Source organism: Megalobrama amblycephala, linkage group LG8, assembly GCF_018812025.1.
Source record: "Megalobrama amblycephala isolate DHTTF-2021 linkage group LG8, ASM1881202v1, whole genome shotgun sequence".
Lineage (NCBI taxonomy): Eukaryota > Metazoa > Chordata > Actinopteri > Cypriniformes > Xenocyprididae > Megalobrama > Megalobrama amblycephala.
In genome coordinates this window covers 3,682,517-3,706,774 of record NC_063051.1, presented here as the reverse complement: position 1 = coordinate 3,706,774, position 24,258 = coordinate 3,682,517, and the positions used below count along the sequence as shown (strand labels likewise).

The window sequence follows — 24,258 nt, the reverse complement described above, 5'->3', positions numbered from 1 at the left end:
ATTTGATCTAAATACAGTAAAAACAGTAATATTGTCTTATTACAATAAAACACTGTTTTCTATTGAAATGCATTTTAAAATGTAATTTATTCCTGTGATGGCAAAGCTGAATTTTCAGCAGCATTACTCCAGTCTTCAGTGTCTGATCCTTCAGAAATCATCCTAATATACTGATTTGGTACTCAATTCTTATATTTTAGTTTTTCAAAATGAATACATTGATGTTTTTTTTTTTTTTTTAATTTGAAGGTTTAATGTGACCGTGTAAACATGTTTGGCCTAGTAACTGCAGTGGGAAATTCTACTCCCTGCTCACACACCCACACTAGAGATAAGTTTCCACTGGAACTCATTAATACAGGATGAACCTCTTCAATGCACCTGATGATCAGTACCGTATTACACAACAGATAAAACCATAAAAGTCTGTGTTCCAGTCCTCCCACGCTAACTGAAGCTGAATCGAAAGAAGGCAATCTTGAGACTTGAGTAGAAAACATTCATATTTATTGGTCTAAAATGCATGTCGTGCCATACAAGAGCTTAATGGAACCGTTCAGTTAGGACTTTTGCAGTACATCAGCTGCTCCCCACAGACTAGCATGTTTACAGGAACATCTTCATGAAGTAAAAGTCCAAACTCAGCAACATCATGCACATGAGAGCACAACCTGCCTTAAAAACATATTAGAGACCCATATAGGTTCAGGTATGCAAGCAGGATTATTAATGATTTATTTTGACACCCGTTTGACCCACAAACCCTTTAAAAGACATTTTAATTGGCTATGCTGAGAAGTTTCTTGATGTCTCGCTCGATGTTGCTGGTCAGGTATCTCCTTCCATAGCGTTTGAATGGCACTCCATCAGATCCAATAAGAAACTTCTCGAAATTCCAAGCGATGTCGTTTCTGCATACGGGACTCCACACGATAAATTTGGGGTCGTTCATAAAGGGCATTGGCTCGTCGCTCGGGAATGGAAGTTTCTCCTTGAGGAAGACGAAGAGAGGGTGAGCGTCTTTCCCGTTCACGTCGACCTTTTCCAAGAGCTGAAATTTAGGTTCAAAGCCATTGCCTGGACGGACATACTTCAAGGACAAAAGGATCTCTTCATTTTTACAGTTTTCCTGAAAGCAAATATAAAGAAAGAATTAAAAAATGAATAGGCAACAGAATCACACACACATTTTAATAAGCTATTTTGGTAATACTTTACAATAACATTGAGTGGGGACAGTCAAGGGTTGAGTATAGTCATTTTTGCATTCATATTAGGAGTAAAAATTCCACAAATAAACGTAGAGAAAGTAAAATGCCCATTAAACTCAAGGAAATAATACAAAAATAATGCAACTTCATTTTGAGTTCATGTTATTTCAAAAGCATTAAATAATATTAAGAGGTACAACTTTTCATTTTAGTAAATGCAAGTTTGCAAAATTAGCAAATTTGATAACTAAGTTTTGCTTTGCATTGAGTCTCTCACATATACTGTATTAAGAATATATTAATAAGAAATCTAAATGCATCTCATTATCTTAAACTGTAACCACTTATTTCTCTTTATATGATGGCTGTTTGTATGTTTATTGTTCTTTTTTATATTTGATTTAAAAAGATGGCTTTAGGATCAGCATCCAAGACCAAGACTATCGTTTTATAATATTTAATAGATCAGTAGCCTAGTTAACATCCAATCTCTTAAGCATTAAATAATTTATGTGTTACTACCATTGACGTTTATTTATGAATTTATTTATTTATTTGAATGTAGGCTGCCCATTTGGTTGTACAGATAAATCAGCATATATAAAACAGGTGTAAGACAGCAGGGCATGACAGATCAAGTGCGCCACAGGCACCTGTTCGGCATTGAAGGGCTACTGAATGAATCAGACAGGTGTTGATGTCATCTTACCTGATACCCGAACTGATTGCAGGGGACTCCCAGAATCACAAGCCCTTTATCTGAGAAGCGCTCGTGGAGCTCGTTCATCTGGGTGTAATCCCTGGTGGTCGTTCCTCAAAGAGAAGCGACATTCTCGATCAGGACCACCTTACCCTGTAAAGAAGAAAACTTGAACTCTTCTCCTGTAAGGGTTTTTGTAGTGATGTCGTAAAGCGATTTTATTCCAGCCATATTTATCCCTGCTCCGCAGCAAAATGATACAGATCTATGAAAATGACACAATATAAACCTGTTAACTGTGGGCGGTGTGATATGCAGTGACCAATCATTGCAAGACCTTCTACGCACACTTTTAATACACGCCCATAGAATATTAGGGAGTGTCACCAAAGTGCTCCGTTTAACACTTCACGGTCGAAAATGTTTATCTTATTATCTGTGGGCCTGATGACATATTGTTTGATGTATTTTGTACTTTTATTCTTGTAAAGATAGATATAGTTAACACGCAAAACATACAGTAACGTCCCAAAACAATTCTTTCATCAATCCAGAATCGAGAATTTTACCACGACCCCTAAATTTTACGAACCACGGGCGCGGGAAGCTTTGTGACATTAGCCTGGTTATGAAAACATACTTTTATGCTACAGTCTAAATTTAATCAGCATTTATTAACATAACATCTAAACGACAAACGTTTAAGACCAGAATCGAGGGGAGAAACTTTAAGGTAAACACTTCTGACGACGCTTTGACTCAAAAACGGTCATTTCGTCGAGTTCGTCGACTGTATAATTTAGCTCTTGCCATTTCAGTCTGTCTTGTAATGATTGTTTACCATCTTCCGAAATGGGTTCTGGTATTGTTTGAATTAAGGCTGTCATTATTGAACTGTCAGTTGTGTACAGACTTAGTAACGTTACATGTGAAATAGCTTATTTGTTGTAACCCTAACAGGTATCATCTGTTGTTTTATAATTTCACTGATCTGAGATGATGCGTAAGAAGAAGCGCTCCTCCATCACAGTGGACGAAGATTCCACACTTGACGTTCCAAGTAAGATCCTGATGTCGTCACATCTAAAATAAATCGGGAATAGCTAAAATCCTTGTACGTTTGGCGTAATTAAAAAGATGTATTGCTTGACTGTATTGATGTGTCTTCTTGATTTGTACAGAGTCAAAAAAGACCAAGAGCAGTGGGCGACCCACAAAGTCTCCAGTACAGGACTCCTACCCGGACTCAGTTTTTGTCCAGTTTCTGAAGGAATCAGGTGTCACTTTAACACCTGGCAGTACGGCTAATGAAATTGGTAAGATGACAGATGATCAAGTATGCATTGTATACAATAAAGGTGAACATACAAGCAAAACATATATGTTCATAATAACAACAGATTTCATTGACATCTGACACACAATTCTTTAATATTTTTATTATATTTTTATTTTTATTTATTATAACAGCTGTAGACCAAGTTATATTTCAAAAGAGACTCCAGCAGCGTCTACGAAAGAATCCCCGATTCCCCAATGTGAGAAACCGATCATCATTATATCAGTTTTTACAGAAGTAGTTTACACCGTGCATATTTAACATACATTGTTGAATGGTTGTTTTGTAGATAATTCAGGAGTTTATATCTGCACTGGAAACTTACATCGAAAACCCAGAGAGATTCAGAAACTGTCTACTGCCTTGTGTGCCATCATCCACTTCACAGCAGGATACCACGTAATGCATTACTTCTTCCTGTTTTTCCATCTGAAAACATTACAAGATTTCATTAAAATGGTTTATGCAGTTGTTTTTTTACTCTTATATACTCTTATTTGTTTATTTTTCCTCTAATATCAGTTCTGGATCCTATCAGGAAAGCCTGGTACGCTTGTTGCTTGGAATAGAGATGCTACAGGTAAACACATCTCAATTTACCTCTTAAAATACAAAGCAAGAGAAAACTAGTTTATATATACAGTACAGTCCAAAAGTTTGTAACCACTAAGATTTTTAATGCTCACCAAGGCTACATTTATTTAATTAAAAATACAGTAATATTGTGAAATATTATTACAATTTCAAATAACTGTGTACTATTTAAATATATTTGACAAAGTAATTTATTCCTGTGATGCAAAGCTGAAGTTTCAGCATCGTTACTCCAGTCTTCAGTGTCACATGATCCTTCAGAAATCATTCTAATATGCTGATTTGCTGCTCAATAAACATTTATGATTATTTTCAATGTTGAAAACAGTTGTGTACTTTTTTTTTCAGGATTCCTTGATGAATAGAAAGTTCAAAAGACCAGCATTTATCTGAAATACAAAGCTTCTGTAGCATTATACACTACCGTTCAAAAGTTTGGGGTCAGTAAGAATTTTTATTTTTATTTTTTTGAAAAGAAATTAAAGAAATGAATACTTTTATTCAGCACGGATGCATTAAATCAATCAAAAGTGGCAGTAAAGACATTTATAATGTTACAAAAGATTAGATTTCAGATAAACACTGTTCTTTTGAACTTTCTATTCATCAAATAATCCTGAAAAAAAATATTATACACAAATATTTTGTACAATTGTACACATTAAATGTTTCTTGAGCAGCAGATCAGCATATTAGAATGATTTCTGAAGGATCATGTGACACTGAAGACTGGAGTAATGATGCTGAAAATTCAGCTTTGCCATCACAGGAATAAATTACTTTGTGAAATATATTCAAATAGAAAACAGTTATTTTAAATTGTAATAATATTTCACAATATTACTGTTTTTACTGTATTTTTAATTAAATAAATGTAGCCTTGGTGAGCAGATGAAACTTCTTTTAAAAACATTAAAAATCTTAGTGGTTCCAAACTTTTGGACTGTACTGTATATATATATATATATATATATATATATATATATATATATATATATATATATATATATATATATATATATATATATATATATATGTGATCTGTTGAATATTTATGAATATTGTATTTAGTGAATTAATTGCAGCTGAAGTTAATTATTACATTTATTTAATTCAAACTATTTTAAGGGGGTATATGAGTAATATATGTTTTTCATTTTCCTATATTTAGACCCTGGTCATAAACACGTTGTTTGAAAAGCTTCCGGAGTTCATGTTTGAGGGGTAAATTTCCATTTGTTGACTTTTTGTACACATCACTTCAATTACAAAGTCCTGTATCATTCACTTATCATTGACTGTAATGTGCTCTGTTACAGTGTTCGTGAGGATGGCCTCAACGTTCCCCGTCTTGTTATAAACCAGTTAAAGTGGCTGGACCGAATTGTAGACGGCAAGGTACGCAGTTCTCCTTCGCCCAGTGATGAATATGTTCCTGTGAACGTCATAATTGCCAACTGTTCCTTTGTAGCAGACATAAATGTTTGTCATAGCCAAATTGTGGCATTGCTGTGACAGATGTCTGACTACCATAACCGCTGTGTATGTGTAGGATTTGAGCAGTAAGCTGATGCAGATGGTTTCTGTGGCTCCAGTGGAGATCCAGCGGGACATTATTACCAGCCTCCCAGAAATCCTGGAGGATTCCCAACATGGAGACATGGCCAAAGAGTTGAAGTACGTCAGTAGTGTCCCAATGCATGAGATGGGGTAGAAGTGTCTATTAAAGTTGATTCATGCTTAGTTGTGTCATTTGGTTTAGTAATTATGGCTGTGATGGTAATGATGTGTGTGACTGTATATAGATGCTTATTATCATTGTGTATATTGTGTTTATGTGAGTCTGTGTTTGTGTCTTCTCCATTGTGCAGCGAATTACTTCAGCAGAACACTCAGCTCGCTGTGCCTATATTGGATGCTTTATCCAGCTTGAATCTGAGCTCTGCGTTATTGTCAGAGGTACTCTAAACATGCAAATATGTTCCCTAAAATGCATTAAATTAAATTAAATGCTTTATTTTGTTAAAGAAAGGTAACACTAGCACACTTCTTAACCACAATAGAAGTAACTTATGCGCACCATGATAAAAAAAAGGGGAAAAAAAGAAAGGAAATATTATTATAATTTTAAAAAACTGTTTTCAATTTTAATATATTTTAAAAACTGAATTTTGAGCATCATTACTCCAGACTTTATCATCACATGATCCTTCAGAAATCATTCTAATATATTATGATGATTTGAATTATCAATGTTGAAAACAGTTTTACTGCTAAATATTTTTGTACTATAAACCATGATAGTTTTTTTTTTTCAGAATTCTCTAATGAATAAAACATTCAAAAGAAGATTTTTTGTATCAATGTAAACATCACTTTTTTCAATTTAATGCATCCTTGCTGAAGAAAAAATATTCATTTATTTAGGCTTTTAAACAGTTGTGTATACCAGTCAGAATCCTCTTTCTCTCTGTCAGGTGCGTGAGGCAGTAATGGGAACTCTCTCTGCTGTGCAGTTAGAGGATCTTCCTGTCGTAGTGAAGTTCGTCTTACACTCCATCTCTGCATCTGATGCTAATGAGGTTAGGCCACCAAACTGACTTGTTTATGACAGTTTTTTTCTGATCATGAACATTTCTTTTCTCTGGTAAACAATTAAATCATTTGTCTATTGCTGTTGTTTTGCTCATGTCCCTTTCATGCTCCTCAGGTGGTGTGTGACCTGCGCAAAAAGCTGGAGTTGGAGCAGTGTGTTTTGCCAGCAGTCCTGCAGGCCTCCCAGAGTCGTTTGAAAAGCAAAACCTTGTCAGGGTGAGACATTTTCCCGCTTACATTTATGCATTTAGCAGACACTTTTATCCAAAGAGGAACAAACACAATTTGTCAAGGAGCCAACACTATTTATAAGATTAGGAAGCAAGCTAGAGAAGAGGAAAAATGCAGAGAAGAAAAGTTTTTTTGAATGCGTAAATGCATTGGTTGAGATGCGGGCTTGTTGCAGAGGTTAATCCACTAAATTGCTTCTTAAAAGATGTGACGGTCTCAGCAGTTCGCTTTCTTTTGAATGGAAATTCTGTCGCCATTTTTTTACTCTCATCCTTCCTTCTCAAACCCAAAATACTTGCTTTCTTCCATGGAAAACAAATAAGAAGTTTATATCTTCAATTTATATATAATATCTTCAGTTCTGTTAGCAGTGTTCTGACTTGTTTTTGATTGTCTCTTTTTAGGAAATCCAGTGTCCCATCATGCAGCAGTGGTCAGGACAGTGTGGCTTTGATTCTGGAGGTCATAAAGTCAGCTATCCGCTTTCAGAAAACCATCTCAGAGGCTTGGCTAAAGGTCAGCTGAGAGTTCATTTGATTTTCATTGCCATTCTGTTTGCAGACACTAGGTGCTATATTTCCATTCAACTGAAGTGATTTAAATACTGATAATATTTTTGATTTTCAGGCCATAGAGAATGTTGATGAGTCAGAGGACCATAAGGTGTGACTGATTTCTATTAAAATGTTTTTATGTGATTCCCATAGACGTATTTCACACCTGAACATCCAAATTCATGAATAAACCCTACTTTTTGTGTCTCTCAGGTGGTTGATCTGTTGGTGCTGTTCATCCTTCACTCCACTAATGCAAACCACAGCCGACGTGGGGCGGAGAGGGTGCTCAAGGTCAAAGTTCGCAAGGGTTTGATTCAGGAAAGCCTCTTGCAGAAGACCTTTAAGAGCCATGCTCAGGTCTGCTTTCATCCACGTGATTATGAATGAAGAAAAAGCCCTAAATATGATACCTGATGCTTTGGCTCCTCATTTCAAGTGTGGTGTAACTGTTTCATACAGGTGATGCGGGGTTATTTCCCATCCATTCTGGCTCTAGCTCAAGGACTCTTGCGTTCTTCAGACTGCTGTGTGGTGCCTTTCGGAGGTCACATGTACAAACAATCCTTCACTGCCTTTGACTCCTACTGTCGGCAGGTAAGAAAATCCTTGTCACATTACAACTGACACACTGCAGATTTATGGACACCAACATTCATTCAGAGATGTGCACTGATGTCCAGTACATGTGTGTTTGTTGTGTAGGAGGTGGTGGGCTCTTTGGTCACACACGCATGCAGTGGTGTGAGTGGTGAGGTGGATGTAGCTCTTGAGCTGCTTTGTGAGCTGGTATCTCAGAGACCTGCAGAGATGAGCCAGTTCACAGTTTTTGTGAAGGTATGAATGCCTGCCCGGTTTGTGACCTTAGTCCCTTTCTTCTGTCAGTTTATTACAGGATTGCCACAGTTATGCCACCAATGGAAGTATTTGTAAAATTGTGTTTTTCAGGTATGGAAAAGTTGTGAAAATTATTAATAGTGAAATTTTAAAGTCATCTTTACCAGTTTATTAGCCTTTATATTTAGTCTAAATATTTCTTCTCCAGGTACTGGTCTTGTGAAGACTAAAACTTGATGTCTATTTTGGAAGCGAAATTGTTATATATATATATATATATATATATATATATATATATATATATATATATATATATATATACAGTGGGTACGGAAAGTATTCAGACCCCCTTAAATTTTTCACTCTTTGTTATATTGCAGCCATTTGCTAAAATCATTTGTTCATTTTTTTTTCCTCATTAATGTACACACAGCACACCATATTGACAGAAAAACACAGAATTGTTGACATTTTTGCAGATTTATTAAAAAAGAAAAACTGAAATATCACATGGTCCTAAGTATTCAGACCTTTGCTGTGACATTCATATATTTAACTTAGGTGCTGTCCATTTCTTCTGATCATCCTTGAGATGGTTCTACACCTTCATTTGAGTCCAGCTGTGTTTGATTATACTGATTGGACTTGATTAGGAAAGCCACACACCTGTCTATATAAGACCTTACAGCTCACAGTGCATGTCAGAGCAAATGAGAATCATGAGGTCAAAGGAACTGCCTGAAGAGCTCAGGACAACTTGTTGCAATCGAGGGAAAGATGAATGCGGCCAAGTACAGGGATATCCTGGACGAAAGCCTTCTCCAGAGTGCTCAGGACCTCAGACTGGGCCAAAGATTTACCTTCCAACAAGACAATGACCCTAAGCACACAGCTAAAATAACGAAGGAGTGGCTTCACAACAACTCCGTGACTGTTCTTGAATGGCCCAGCCAGAGCTCTGACTTAAACCCAATTGAGCATCTCTGGAGAGACCTAAAAATGGCTGTCCACCAACGTTTACCATCCAACCTGACAGAACTGGAGAGGATCTGCAAGGAGGAATGGCAGAGGATCCCCAAATCCAGGTGTGAAAAACTGGACACAGGTGTGCATCTTTCCCAAAAAGACTCATGGCTGTATTAGATCAAAAGGGTGCTTCTACTAAATACTGAGCAAAGGGTCTGAATACTTAGGACCATGTGATATTTCAGTTTTTCTTTTTTAATAAATCTGCAAAAATGTCAACAATTCTGTGTTTTTCTGTCAATATGGGGTGCTGTGTGTACATTAATGAGGAAAAATAATTAATTTAAATGATTTTAGCAAATGGCTGCAATATAACAAAGAGTGAAAAATTTAAGGGGGTCTGAATACTTTCTGTTTTTTTTTTTTACCAGGCTCCTATGTTTAGGTTCAGTAATTTTTACTTTAATGGCAATGAAAAGTGTATTAGTCAGTTATTGAAATGCCTTATTTTCAAAAAAGTCACTTTAGTCAATTCTTTGGTGTTTAACAAATTTGACTTATGATTCAATTTGTGTCCTACTTTCTGTGGACTTAGAAGCTTTTGCTGACAAAGGGAAGTGGCGTTTAGCAGTTTCTGCCAACAAACCGGTATTTCTGAATGGGCTGACGCTGGGATTTAGCAGATTGGAAGCGAAAGTATTTGATGAACGTATGCTATATGCGGAGAGCATTCGCTCAATATCATTATCTCATTTTTGACGGAGGTGGCGTTTAGCGGCTTATATATATATAATATATATATATTATAAAATTTGTACATTTTTACAAATTATTTTGGGCGATCAATTTGGGTTTTTTCAAGTTCATAATGATATTTAACCTTTTTGCTGGTGTGAATTGTGGGTATTCTGGCAGGGTATTCTGGACTACATGGACAACCTGACCTCACAGCAGATCAGACAACTCTTCCACCTGCTCAGCCGCCTGGCATTCGGACAGGAGCAGCACGGGGGACACATTCAGGTGAGAAACAATCTGCATCTTAAAGCTATGGTATGTCATGTTTTCTCTTTTTAAGAGATAGTTGATACAAAAATGAAAATTCTGACTCAATATGGCCACCACCAGGATGACATGCATATCGTAATCCGTAAGCAGCTGTCTAGCACGGTGCCCAAGTACAAGCGCATTGGTATTATTGGGGCAGTCATGATGGTGGGCAGTATGGGAGCCTGCAGGTATGCTCTTTAAATTTTTATGTTTCACTTATACACATTCAGTAATCTTTGGTCTTCACTTTTCTTGATCATGTGTTGTTTATGTAGAAATAAACCTGATGGCTCTCAAGGTGGCACACTACCCACTGAGACACACAGACAGGTGAGTGAGATGATCTGATGGTTTAAAGGTGCAGTAAGCGATTTCTGAGAAACGGACCGAGCACCACAACATAGCCAATCAGCAGTAGGGGGTGTATACACTCATGATAGCGGAAGAGAGAGAGTGAGCAAGAGGGAGATTTGAAGAATGATTGTAGAAAGAGAGATGGCTGAGAGACATTACAAAAGAGAAAAGGTCAGAGGAATATCACTGAGAAAAGAAGGGTTAACGTTAATATTAGAAAAGTTTTCCAGCGCTGGAGAGACCAGAGTGGGAAGGCCTGAAAACAGATGCCAAGGTTGCGTTGTTTCTGTTTCATATGCGAGTAACACTGGTTTTGCTATGTTTCACAAGAACCAAAATATGCTGTTGTTGTAATGTTAGTAGTAACAGGACGGTTTTGAGTGTCATTGTTTGAAGCGAAGCATTATTTTGCTTCGCTTCAGTTATGATTAAAAAGACATCTACTTTTGCATTGCATGTTTGTGAATTTTGGGGACGGAGCTAAGTTTTTTTTTTGTGTGTTTTTTTTTTGTTTAAATAAGTCTCTGTTTTTGAAATAAGACTCACCAAGGCTGCATTTATATAATTTACTTAAAATATTATTTCAATTTAAAATAACTGTTTTCTATTTTTTAGGGCTGCACGATTAATCGCATGCTATTCTCACGCGCATTTCGTCAGTAAAGCCGGTTCCCTGATTACCGCTAAATCGCCATCACCTGCTTTCAAATGAAGCGGCATTTAATAGACAGAGCCGTAGGTCACTGAAAAGCCACGCAATATCGCGTTCATATCGCAGATGAATCGCCTGCGATAATGAACGCGATATTGCGTGGCTTGTCCGTGAACTACGGCTCCGTCTATTAAAAGGCGCTCCGTTTAAAAACAGGTGATGCCGATTTAGCGGTAATCAGGGAACCGGCTTTACTGACGAAATGCGCGTGAGAATAGCATGCGATTAATCGTGCAGCCCTACTATTTTTATATATTTTGTCATTTTTATATAATTGTAATTTTCAGCAGTGTCTCATGATCCAATGTACTTATTTGGTGCTCAAAACATTTTTTATTATTATTATCAGTGTTGAAAACAGTTGTGCTGCTTAATATTTTTTTGGGGGGAGCCATGATTTCAGGATTATTTGATGAAGAGAAAGTTCAAAAAAATCCTTTGTAACATTATAAATGTCTTGCTTTCATTGCCACTTGTTACTGATGTACGCATGTACCACATAAAGTGTTGTGGTGTGTGTAGGTGATGGCTCTGTTGGAGCTGGTGCGCTCGTGCAGTGAGACTTCCCCTGAAGCTGCTGCTCTCTGTTATGATGAGCTGGCCAACCTGCTGCAGACCTGCAAACTGGACCCTCTAGTGCTGGTGTGTGTCGGTTATTGACTTAAGTTATAGACAAAAAGTAGTACAATTCATATGCATCTCTACATGACAAAAAGGTCTTCATATTACATGATTACATTAAGCTCTCTGTGTTGGCTGTCACCCTCAGGCATGGATCGGTAAGAGTGTGTTAGAGGATTTTCAGGAAGACTTTGTTGTAGACCTCGGACCAGATTTATCAGGGTGAGTGACACATTCAGGGCTCATAAAGACAACTTTTCTGTTGTATTATCAAATGAAAGCAATCAGCTGTTTTATTTATTTTTCATGTCTTAACTTTCTCATGAACCTTTGTATGTGTGCGTGTCTCTCAGACCGTTTGTGTTTCCTGCCTCTGTAATGTATAATTTGGACGAAGATGAGAGTCAGGGGGGAATCGCCATCAATCTACTGCCTCTTATGACTCAAGACCAGCAGCACAAAACAGACACAACCCAACCAGCTGGAGTCAAGAGAGAGAGGTCACTACTGAATACTGTATGCTGAACTCAGTGGAATAGTTTAATAATTTTACCCTTTTACAGACTGCATTAACAAAAGCTAATAATTAAATCATAAAAAATATTAAAAGGATAATAATTAAATCATAAAAAAGTGAAAAGAAAATACATAAAACTTATTTCAAAATGTATTTAAAATTAAAATAAAAACAATAAAAATGAAACACTGAAAATACATATTTTATGTTAACTTGCATGTCACGTGACCTTTAACCAACATCAGAAAACTGTGAACATTCAAATGTGTTGTTAAATTATTGAATTAGTACTTAACCTTCTACCTAAAAATTTTAGTTTTTCAGCTGAAAAAAAGTTTGGGATTCCCTGATATAGATAATGCTGATTGATCAGTATGAGTTTTTAGTAGCCAGTGCTGATATCTAGATTACTACATACACATGCAGTTTGATCATATGAGATGTATGCAAAATTGTTGAAAATAAATGAAATTGAAACAAAAAGGGTAAAATTATTATTACTGTATTATCATTATTTTTGTTATTTATCAGTGACACTGTAAAAACATTATTGTTGGTAGTTGAATCATTAATAATCCCTGCCATTTATTGCATATTGTAATTTTTGCATATATTATTAATAGGACAGTTGAAGCAATAACAAGAAGTGGTAAGAGAGGAGAGGGGGAATGGCATCAGAAATCTCAAATCTCTGTTGCTGTGTCGAAGCGCTGCCCGCAAGGCTTTGGCTCTGACACAATTTTTCAATTTAAATGACTCTCTCTCTCATTCTCCTAGGTGCGTGTCTCCTCTGTGTCTGTCCCCATTTTTCCGCCTGCTGAGGTTGTGTGAAGAGGTGCAGCACCAGGGGGATCTGGAGGAGATTGATGCTCTACTAGGTCAGACACACCCCCATCAAATCAGTGATAACATCTTCATCATTCTGTTCTAGATTTTGGTTTGTCATGATCACTGCACAGAAGGAATTTATTAGACACTTCTGCTTTTCATTATAATGATGATGATGATTATTTATATGTTAACATCTCAAGAGGTGTCAGAGATATTAAGTTTGATTCAGGAGATATTCTAAGGGAGTTTTGTGCTGTTATAGGCTGTCCTCTGATCCTCACTGATATGGAGGTGGTGGAGAAGGTGGAGAGTCTGTCTAAGGCTGAGAGAGAGTTTCTCTGTTCTCTGCTCTTTCACACCATCAACTGGTTCAGGGAGGTTAGTACACCTCTTCAGTACAGCATAGTACTGAATTCATTGACTTCAGAGTGACTTTACAATCAGCACTTATTTTACTTCAGTTGTGGATGAATAATTCACACAAAAATGAGTAGTCTGTCTTCATTTATTCATTCACTAAAAATATTTTCCTTTACTGTAGTTCTCAAATTAGTGTAAGTAACATCAAATATTAAATGATGTCTTGTGACTGAATATTATCTTAAATTTTGTTTTTTTCCCCCTCACAAACCATCAGAAGACTATAGTGCATATGGACTACTTTTTTTGATTTTATGGCAACCATTCAATTTGAATTTTCTAGAAACTACAGTTTGAAACATGGTTTTTGATGTTATATATTACAGAATTAATTTTAATATGTATATTATGTATGTCTGTTTATGAATGTAGGTGGTGAATGCATTTTGCAGGCAGAACGACCCTGAGATGAAAATGAAGGTTGTAACTCGTATTCAGAATATCACTTTCCTTCAGAGCTTACTGCAGATGTGCTTGGCAGGTACCAGAGAGACAGATAATTTTTTTTACTTTAAGTCATTGTCTTAGATATAGATGTCTGTCTGTACCTTATATATTATATATCGATATATAGTCAAATATATCGATATATATCAGATATATTGTCAAATCTTCATATTTCACTTGTGGATTTTGACTTGCTGTAACTTGTGGAATTCTCAGTATGTCACATTAATATATATATATATATATATATATATATATAGTGCCTTCCACAATTATTAGCACCCTTAGTAATTATGAGGTAATTATTATAAAGGCGGCTGTGAAAATAAATCTGAAAATAGATCCTTTTGATCTTTCATTCAAAAAATTCACAAAATTCTAACCTTTCATTGAAGGAAAACAGTTGAAAGTGGGGGGAAACTCACATTATGAAATAAATGTTTTTCTCCAATACATGTTGGCCACAATTATTGGCACCCCTAGAAATTCTTATGAGTAAAATATCTCTGAAGTATATTCCCATTCATATTTACATTTTTTAGCACACCAGGGTGACTAGGAGCATGAAATTGTGCAGCCATGACTTCCTGTTCCACAGGAGTACAAATATGTGTAAACACAAAGGCCAAATTCCCTTAATCATTCATCACAATGAGAAAAAACAAATAATATAGTTCTGATGTGCAGCAAAAGATTGTTGAGCTTCACAAAATAGAAAGTGGCTGTAAGAAAATAGCTAAAGCATTGAAAATCCCCATTTCCACTATCAGGGCAATAATTAAGAAGTTCCAATCAACTAAAGATGTTACAAATCTGCCTGGAAGAGGACGTGTGTCTAAATCGTCCTAATGTGAAGTGAGGAGGAAAGTTTGAGTGGCCAAAGACTCTTCAAGGATCACAGCTGGAGAATTGCAGAGATTAGTTGAGTCTTGAGTCTCAGAAAGCCTAAAAAAATTATCAAACAGCACCTACATCTCCACAAGATGTTCAGAAGGGTTTCAAGAAAAATCCTCTGCTCTCATCCAGAAACAATCTCCAGTATATTCAGTTGTCAGACAAGACTGGAACTTCAAACGAGATCGGCTTCTATGGTCAGATGAAACTAAAAAAAGAGCTTTTTGGCAGCAAACCCACCAGATGGGTTTGGTGCACACATGGATAAAAAGTACCCCATGTCTACGGTTAAATATACTGCTGGATCTTTAATGTTGTGGGCCTATTTTTCTGCTAGAGGTCCTGGACATCTTGTTCAGATACATGGCATCATGGATTCTATCAAATACCAACAGTTCCCCCCCACTTTCAATTATTTTCCTTAAATGAAAGGTTATAATTTTGTGAATTTTTAGAATGAAAGATCAAAAGGATAAACAATGCAGATTTATTTTCACAGCTGCTTTTGCTCATAATTACTAAGGGTGCCAATAATTGTGGAGGGCACTGTATATATATATATATAATTATTATATCTATTTTACTATATTTTCTCTTTGAAGTTTTACATTGTTTTATTGTATACTGTGTTAGCTACACCAGGCTACACTCCTCCTCAGGCTAACTTTGATGGGGAGAGTGCTGAGGGGATGATACCCTCTTCTTCAATCGCTCCACCAAAGAAAGGAAAGAAAGGTAAGGCTGCTGGAGAAATCGGCAAACTATTTGTATGTTTTGTGGATTGGGGTTAGTCCTTCACTGTTTGTGTGTGTTTAGAGTCATCTGGGAAGAAGAGGAAGGCCTCAGCGAGTAAAAACTCCTCAGGCGACAAGTCACAGCTGGAGGCGGCTGCAGAGGCAGAGGAGTCCCAACAGGTAAAGACAAGATATACTTCCTGTCTCTTGGTTTACAGACATTGGCATGAACATCTGGTAAATTAGACAGTAAAACCATAATGTTTGAGATGGAAATGGAAAATATGTTACTCTTTTGTTGAATTTAATCCAGTATATTGAGATTTTATTTTGGTGTCAACTGAATTTTAAAATATTAAAGCTGTCAATTTTTTGTTATGGCAGGACCATCCAGAGAAGGAGAGCGAGAAAGAGAAAGAAAAAGATGCCAAATCAGGGGTCAGTCTGTCTTCGTACTGGCCATTCTTCAGAGAGTTGGATGTTGAAGCTCTGAGCGTGCTACAGTGTGGCCTTCTGTCCCGGACACTACTGGACACTGAGCTACATAGTAAGGTAAAACAGTAAATAGCAAGGTCTGTTTGCTGGGTGATTCTCAGTATAAGTACATACTTAAATTGTAGACTAAATAATCATATCATTGCTTTATGTGTAGTTAAGGGAGGAAGTGCAGTTGGGCCCTGCTGAGTTGCTTTTCCTGCTGGAGGATATGTGGCGTAAACTGGACTTCAGTTTGACTTCAGCTCCAGCCAAAAAGGCTCCATTTCTCAAAGTATGAACACAGACATTAACTTGACAACACTTTAACTTGATTCATGTAGTAGAACGTGTTCATGCACAACTTTGAAACAACATTCTAATCAACTTATTAGATATTGTCTTAATTATTCTAAAAATAAAACACTAAAAAATAAAATCAAATATTTTAAATAACACTGTTAAATGTAATCTTTAACAAATCTCAAAATATTTATTTTTCATACTGTAAATTATAATGATGCTGAAATGAAGTGAATTGTGGCATCAATATAATGAACAGTATAAAAATGATTATTTTGAGATTTGTTAAAGGTGACATTTAAACTGATTTGTTTTTATTATTAAATGAAATTATTAGTGTTTTGCTTTTAAAGATTAACTTTAATGCGGCAAAAGTAATCTAAATGTAAAGTAGGGAAATGAGCAATTAAAAAAAATATATATATAAAAAAAAAAAAAATCAGTATTGACCGATACTGATAAATTAAAAAAAACATCTCCAATATTGGCTGATAATCATTATGGTAATGAAATATTGTGCATCCCAAATGTTTTCTTTGGTGTCTCTTTAGAGTAAGACGGACAGAGCAGTGGGCTTTGCTCACTTGCAACAGAAAAATGCCAAAGAAATCGCCACCTACTCCATTAAGCTGCTGCCCACACTCTGCACACACCTGGAGAACTGCCACAATCATTTTCAGGTACACACACATTTCCATTCACATCCTTATATACATTTTCCTTGTGTAAGAACTGGTTGTGGCGAGCACATTTGGGTTTGTCGCTCTGTTTGAACGTGCTTGTCCACACAGACTCTGCTCTCTGAGAATCAGGGTGTTGTTGATGCTCCTGGTGTGGACGTGAAGGAACAGCAGCTCATGTGTTCTGCCTATCAGCTGCTACTGCAAGTGCTGCACACCACGTTCAGCTGGTGAGCCCAGACTAGTTAGCTGTTAGCTGACTTTCATGACAACTACAAAACATTCTGACCATCTTCAATCACCTGCTGTTCATATTCAGGGCCGGCTTTTCTGGTCTGGAGCATCGTGCTCTGCTGAAGAGTGCACTGGGGGTCCTGGCTGGCCGGCTAAAAGAGGACGAGACAGATTTGACTTTGGATCAGCTGAGCAGGTGGGAACATCAGTGCACATACTTCCTGTTAATGGAGGATTTGCAATGTAACCACCTGTTTGTGCTGTTTTATATGCTCAGGCATGCTTTTGAGTACCTGCAGAACTTCCGAAGCACAGTGCCCAGCCTGAACACAGCCCTATGTTTGACTCAGCTGCTCATTGTGCTGTCCCAGTATGGAGGATCAAACCACAGGAACTACAGGGAACAGATCAGTATGTTTCCAGTATTTCATGCTGTGTAATTGTGGTTGCTCTCTATAACACATTCATTTTGAATGCTACAATTTCCCCAGCATCCCTGACAAGGCGTTTCCTCTGTCAGGAGTGGGTTACAGCGAGTGGAGAGAAAGAGCGAGGAAACAAATATAATGATACTCTTCAAACTCTCCTCAGGTACGTTGTGAATTACACACAATAATGCTTAAGTTCCCATTCAGTTCCAAATGTCTTTGAGGCAGTGTTGTTATTGTTAACTAAAACTAAATCTACTAAAAATCATTTTCAGCTGTTAGCTCATGGGGACCCAGGGGGCCCTGGGTCATGTCCTGATCTCTTTCCCCATTTCTCCCCTCTACATTCCTGTCACTCTACACTGTCCTATAAGAAAGAACAAAAAAGCAATAGCATATACTTAATACTAAAATAACTCTGCATTGAAGCTGTTAGGGTATTAACACACATGGAAATTAGACTGTAATAGGTAGGGGAGAGAGAAGGTGTCGGTAAAATGATTTATATGCTTAATGAGTCATTTATCCTCACTATCCTCACTTTTAGAAATAGTCTAATTCCTGCATTATACAAGAAGACAAAATTAATTACATAAAATATTCATGTAATCTTACAAATGTAGTGTAATTATTATAATAAGATATTCTTTTACTAATTGAAATGTCAAATATTAATAACATTTATAAATTACATAAATATATCATGTTGGGGGAAAGAGATTAAAACTTTTATTCAGCAAGGATGCATTAAATTGATCAAAAGTAAAGACATTTATAATGTTACAAATGAATCAAATAAATATCCTATTTCAAACAAATGCTATTCTTTTGAACTTTCTATTCATCAAAGAATCCTGAAAAATATTGTATTTTAAATTGTAATATTTCACAATATTACTGTTTTTACTGTGTTTACTATCAAATAAACTGAGCATAAGAAACTATAATCTTATGCTCAGTTTATTCTAATTTAATTTCTAATCTATTCTAATCTATAGAGAGAGAGAGAGAGAGAGAGAGAGAGAGAGACTGATCCAAAATATTTTTGAGCATGTTTCTATAATTTTGGTTTCCCTCTCTAGTATTTATCTAGAGCACACTGATGATGTTCTGAAGGCAGTGGAGGAAATAGCAAGTGAGGGGGTTCCTGAGCTGTTGAATGCTGCTAAAGATGCTAACTCGCGCAGCTGGCCAACACTCAACAGGTACAGCAGCTTCAAAAACAAAAGTATCTGTGTAAATTGTAAGGGACGAATTAATAAATACATAAATAAATATTTGGACATGAAGTACTGATACAAAAATGTTTGACCACTCAGTGTTTGACCAATCAGAATCTGGTATTCCAGAGCCGTGTAATAAATGTAATTATCAATATTTGATGCTGCAGGCTGACATTCCTGGTTTACTACAAGAGCATGATGGCAGAGCTAGAAAGAGCTGTGCGCAAGATTCCTCCCAGCAAACAGATGGATAATCAAGAGGTTTGTGTTTGTTTGTGGTGTGTGGGTAGATATGATTTTAAAGTGTTTTTTCAGATATTAACTTTAATGTAGTGTGTAATACAGCTGTTTGCAAATGTAAAAGGTCTGCAAAGATCATAGTGTACAACAAATGGAGTTATTGTCTCCCAAAAGAAAGAACTGATTCTGAAATGCCTAAAAAGAGCCTAAATCTATTCAGGTGCAGAGTGAGAAGCTCTTAACATGGAATCTGGCTGTGCGTGACTTCCACATCCTCATAAACCTGGTCAAGGTACAGAGACTTTCACATCTTCCCTGTGCTCTCAGTGTGCACCCTTCACATTTATGACTCTGTTAAAGTCTCCACTACACAGCTGTGTGATGGTAACCTTGGATGTTTTTTTTTTTTTTTTTTCTCAGATCTTTGACAGCAGACCTGTACTCACTGTGTGTTTGAAGGTGAGAAATATTTGCACACACAAAGGTATGTTAATGAAGATAATGTCATTCACCACATTGTTTTCACTTTGTTTTTCAGTATGGTCGTCTTTTTCTGGAGTCGTTCCTCAAGCTTGGAATGCCTCTGCTTGACTACAGTTTTAAAAAACACAAGGTATTTCTGTCTAATTCATTTAAACTGGATGTTTAAATGCAGAATCTAGAGCTTTAAAACACCAAAATGATTAGTATAATAAAGTGAAAATTTTAATCATCTCACTTATGGATCTTCTCAGGAAGATGTCCAGAGTCTACTGAAGACCTTCCAGCTCAGTACTAGACAACTCCACCACATGTGTGGTCATTCAAAGGTGAACGACAGCATCTGCTGTGCATGGCGATCTGTGGAGCTAGACTGGGATTAAAGATTAAAACAAGAAAATCTTACAATACATATAATTTTGAAGGCGTTAAAGCGTATGGCATCTGTAATTATAATCACTGCTTTACTGTTCTTAGATTAGGCAAGATACAGGTCTGACCAATCACGTTCCAGCCTTGAAAAAATGTCTGGAGCAGTTTGTGTATCGCGTGAAAGCCATGCTCACCCTTAACCACTGTCAAGAAGCCTTCTGGCTGGGGAACCTGAAGAACAGAGACTTAAAGGTGAGATTTTAAACTCAGATGATGAGAGAAAAGCCACATCAGGGCTTAAAGTCACCATAAAATCAACATTTTTTTTTTTTTATTATTTGAGTAGCCATTTCACTTGGATATACTTAACAATAGGGAAGAAAAGACTATCACAACATCCATTTCATGCCGACTTCAACTATAAGGATTTTTTTTCTACTCTAGTTCAGTAGTTTTTACTTTAGGGCTTTTTACACTGTGTGTAACCTTGAGTTATCATTGTTCTTAACCACGGTTTAAACCCTGGGTTTCACATTTGTAATTTAGAAGTGGGGTTAACACCAGTTTTTAGCCGGGGTTATGAAACTGTGTTCTGAAGCAATGATAGCAGTCTTTTAGAATTTGTTCTAAAATTGTATAATGTGTACAATGCGGTATTAGAATGTATAGCACAGTGTAGCATGTATAGATAATACAGAGATTCAAACCTTTTTTATTTTATTTTGCAGGGTGAAGAGATTCTCTCACAAAGGTCACAGGCCGCTGATGAAGAGGAGGAGGAAGAGTCCTCTCAGTTGCAGAGTGAAGTGGAGGTATAATGACCGGTTGACTTTGCATTATCCTGCATAATGCAAAGAAATGTAGTCTAATCACCTGCATTCCTGGAAAGTAACCCATTTATTCTGACAGTATAGGCTGCATCCCAATTTAAATATTCTAGTGCACACTAAAATGTGTACTTCACTGCTGACGACAAAATAATAAGACTTGATGCCAGTGTACTGCATTAAAAATTGCATCTTGATACCACTAACCCCCTTTTCATATTCTGTTTGCCTGCGTTGGCATCTAGCTAAATTGACAACCTTTAAATTCATTATTACTTAACTTTTAGGGTCATACACTGCCATTCAAAAGTTAGATTTTTTTTTTATGATTTTGAAAGAAAAAAATACAGTAAAAACAGTAATTGTGAAATATTATAATTGAAAAATGTAAAATCTCCTTTGATGGCAAAGCTGAATTTTCAGCAGCCATTACTCCAGTCTTCAGTGTCACATGATCCTTCAGAGTCATTCCAATATGCTGATTTGGTGTTAAACATTTATTAATATTATCAGTGTTGATAATACATTTTCTGTTGCACAACGGTTTTGGGTAATATTAACTAAAAAAAGCATGTAAGGATGGACACTTCAAAAATACTCCAGAAATAGTATGTCATCTGAGTACCTTACTTTTGTTATAACATATTTTGATTTCAATTCACATTTATTTGTATAGCGCTTTTCACGATGCATATCATTTCAAAGCAGCTTTACAGAGAATGCATGTCAACATTACAATTTAAAGAATGCAGTTAGCAGATAATGAATAATTTAGGCAATTAATTTACTAGGGATGCACCGATCCGCCTTTTTCACTTCCGATACCGATCCCGATACCTGGGATTCAGTATCGGCCGATACCGATCCGATCCGATCTTCAAGTAATAAGAAAAGCGCTAAATTACCTAATAAACTGTATGCCTCACTTAGGGCTGTGACGGTCGGCATGACAACCGCGCCACCGCGGTTGTGGAGTGTCACCGGCGGTAGTGTGGCGTGTATATAATATATAATCTCAAAGGTCGGGTTAACCGAGAATTTTCCGTCATTGATGGAATTTTTTTTAGCAGTGACGGAAAAAATCTGCAGCCTGTCCGTCATTTTGACAGATTACTGAGGCTGATGTAACTTAACTGTAATTCCCACCCCTGTCCAGTAGGTGGTGAGCGTGCTCCAGTGTAGCAGCAGAGCGCGAGTTCAGTCTCCAGAATAAAATGAAAACGATGCCTTTGATTACACACACCCAGTTTGTCCATTTTATTATATATTATATTATAATACTTATGCTTACATAAAGTTTCTAATCCGTTTTGCTTTAAATAGTTTTTATTTTTGTTGTTGCTGACTAAGTTTATGGTCAATGAATGGCTTTTCCTACGTGACATTGTTTACAACACTGATTGAACTGACGTGATACAGATTTCGGTAAGCTACTGCAACTTTCAACATATTTTTTGATTTTCATTCATGTTTATTTCCTTCTGTAAAGTAGTAAAGAAGAAGAGATGATCACGATCCTCAAAAAGTGTTGAGATGTAAGATGAAAACCGGAAAGTGACGCAGACTTTAACTTTTCATAACTTTCTTTTCATAATATAAATAATTGCATAGCCTATGCCTATTTGTTTATCTTATACGTTTGTGAATACATATGAAAATGTGGACGAAATCAAAAGCTATTAAATGTCTTATAATTAAAATATAAAAATTAAAATGATGCAGCAACATATGATAGATAGGACAGAACAAAAAAAAATGCTATTAAACAATCTTTCATTGCGCAAAAATATTATAATATGAACGGCTCCCATGAGCGGCACAACGCGCTTTTATGCGTATCCCGTGTGCAGAATGATGTGCTTGAAGCACCATGGAATCAGCGCGCAGCGGCAGCGGCAGCGCTCCGCCGTGAAAAGTTCAAAGCACAAAGTGAAGAAATATTGATGCGTATTGTATTACCGGTATCTTGATTAAGTATAATAATAGAAACATTGATTCATCTTGGAGAGAGTTTCATTGTGTTGACTGTCGTAACTGAACGCGACACGCAGTCTGAATGCTGAATGGAGAGTGACTGACAGCCGCAGCGGAGGGAGGCCTTTACGTGAACTTTAATTTAACAACTAAAATATTCATCTGTACCTCAAATTAAACTATGGAATGGCTTCAGAACACTTGGAATATAGTGCACAGAAACTTTATGGTGCTTTTTAATGTGTTTGTGCCTTTTGTAGAGCTTAACAACAACAGAATAGTACACGCACAATATCGGATTTTGGATCGGTCCCGTCCGGCCGATACCCGATCCGGCAAAAATGGCAGTATCGGCGCCGATACCGATCTGAATATCGGATCGGTGCATCCCTATAATTTACAATCACTATTAGCAATGAGCTCCTGGAAAATGAATTACATTAACAATAATTAGGATATAGAAATTGGGCAATGTGCATGTTGATCCAGATGATTGCGTCTTCTGAAGTCCTGTGCATGTTTCTGTGGCCTCACAGAGCACATTTTGTTCAAATAAATACAGATATGACAGATCAGTTAAATTAATTTTGATTAATATTTGTATTATTTTTCATACCACATTAACATAGTCATCACCTGCCCAGCAGCAGTATTTTTGTTATCATGCTTTGTCATGTATTTCACAAAAGCAAATAAACAGCATGTCGCCTGGAAGTCTATAATTGCCTTTAATAGCCTGTAATGAATTTTATGTGGCTTGTTTTGGGAGATTAATTTCCTCATGAGATCTTTTATGAGACATTTTGTGACGTCTTTCATTTCTTGATGCTTAATTCAATCTGTTTTGACACAGGAGAGCGACTCTGATGAGAGGAACAATGGAGCGGAGGAATCGGATGAATCAGACTGAAATAAGCGAGCATTGCTGTACATTAGCACATGATCAGTACACTATTGTTGCTTTATTATTCCTTCAAATTATTTGGGGGATTTATTATCTTCACATTAAATGGAAAAGATAAATTTAAAAGTGCTTGGATTAAAGCTGTTGTGTAAATGTTCACTTAACACTGAACCACATCAAGCAGCTCTCTAATTGTGTTTGCATGTTTTAAGATTTTCATATTTCAATACAAATGTTAATGATAGATTTGTCAGTTACCTTAATTTTGACCTTAACGGTGTTTTGTGTTTTATGTATGTTCTTATACAACAGAAATATATTTGACTGTACGAGAGGAATGTTTACAATTAATAAAATTTCAATAAACACCCTTAATAATAAGCCTTAACTAGGAAAAAAAAGTCATAAACAACAAAATGTGTCCGCTGACGTCATAGTTTTAAAAGAATCACTGAGTCTTTTTCAAAATCGAACTGTTCGAAAGAACCGATTCGCGGGATTGAGTCGGACTT

The 24,258-nt window shown here is 36.5% G+C and overlaps 2 protein-coding genes across 3 annotated transcripts; one reads left to right on the top strand and one right to left on the bottom strand.

Moving 5' to 3' along the window:
• Positions 1–490: 490 nt before the first annotated feature.
• Positions 491–2,192, bottom strand: gpx1b (glutathione peroxidase 1b). The gene is made up of 2 exons (XM_048198777.1): positions 1,921–2,192; positions 491–1,129 (listed from the first exon to the last, which is right to left on the bottom strand). The coding sequence occupies exons 1-2, from the start codon at positions 2,140–2,142 to the stop codon at positions 779–781; spliced, it is 573 nt and encodes a 190-aa protein (XP_048054734.1). The 5' UTR covers positions 2,143–2,192; the 3' UTR covers positions 491–778.
• A 125-nt stretch (positions 2,193–2,317) lies between these two features.
• On the top strand, positions 2,318–24,121 carry fancd2 (FA complementation group D2). 2 transcript variants are annotated; one of them, XM_048198774.1, is made up of 44 exons: positions 2,318–2,644; positions 2,872–2,971; positions 3,093–3,227; positions 3,382–3,449; positions 3,540–3,649; positions 3,773–3,830; positions 5,016–5,068; positions 5,164–5,242; positions 5,397–5,521; positions 5,716–5,803; positions 6,322–6,426; positions 6,555–6,655; positions 7,075–7,186; positions 7,298–7,333; positions 7,438–7,584; positions 7,687–7,821; positions 7,930–8,061; positions 9,943–10,050; positions 10,156–10,265; positions 10,353–10,407; positions 11,666–11,785; positions 11,913–11,986; positions 12,118–12,264; positions 13,059–13,159; positions 13,375–13,490; positions 13,905–14,013; positions 15,507–15,608; positions 15,690–15,787; positions 15,992–16,159; positions 16,260–16,376; positions 16,936–17,064; positions 17,176–17,294; positions 17,384–17,494; positions 17,576–17,709; positions 17,790–17,889; positions 18,809–18,931; positions 19,117–19,210; positions 19,410–19,481; positions 19,610–19,648; positions 19,728–19,802; positions 19,924–19,998; positions 20,147–20,293; positions 20,770–20,853; positions 23,696–24,121. In XM_048198774.1, exons 2-44 carry the CDS (start codon positions 2,908–2,910, stop codon positions 23,750–23,752), a joined length of 4,332 nt encoding a protein of 1,443 aa, XP_048054731.1. In that variant the 5' UTR covers positions 2,318–2,644; positions 2,872–2,907; the 3' UTR covers positions 23,753–24,121. The 2 variants fall into 2 exon arrangements, with proteins under 2 accessions (XP_048054731.1, XP_048054732.1); XM_048198775.1 differs by lacking the exon at positions 2,318–2,644 and adding an exon at positions 2,755–2,773.
• The last annotated feature ends 137 nt before the right edge of the window (positions 24,122–24,258 follow it).

What these genes read in the sequence shown, in the direction of transcription:
- fancd2 (XM_048198774.1), top strand. Translation starts at nt 2,908, where the DNA reads ATGATGCGTAAGAAGAAGCGCTCCTCCATCACAGTGGACGAAGATTCC. An exon ending in ACTGCAGATGTGCTTGGCAG is followed by an intron (nt 14,014 to 15,506) that starts GTACCAGAGAGA and finishes ATACTGTGTTAG; the next exon opens with CTACACCAGGCTACACTCCT. An exon ending in AGTTGCAGAGTGAAGTGGAG is followed by an intron (nt 20,854 to 23,695) that starts GTATAATGACCG and finishes GTTTTGACACAG; the next exon opens with GAGAGCGACTCTGATGAGAG.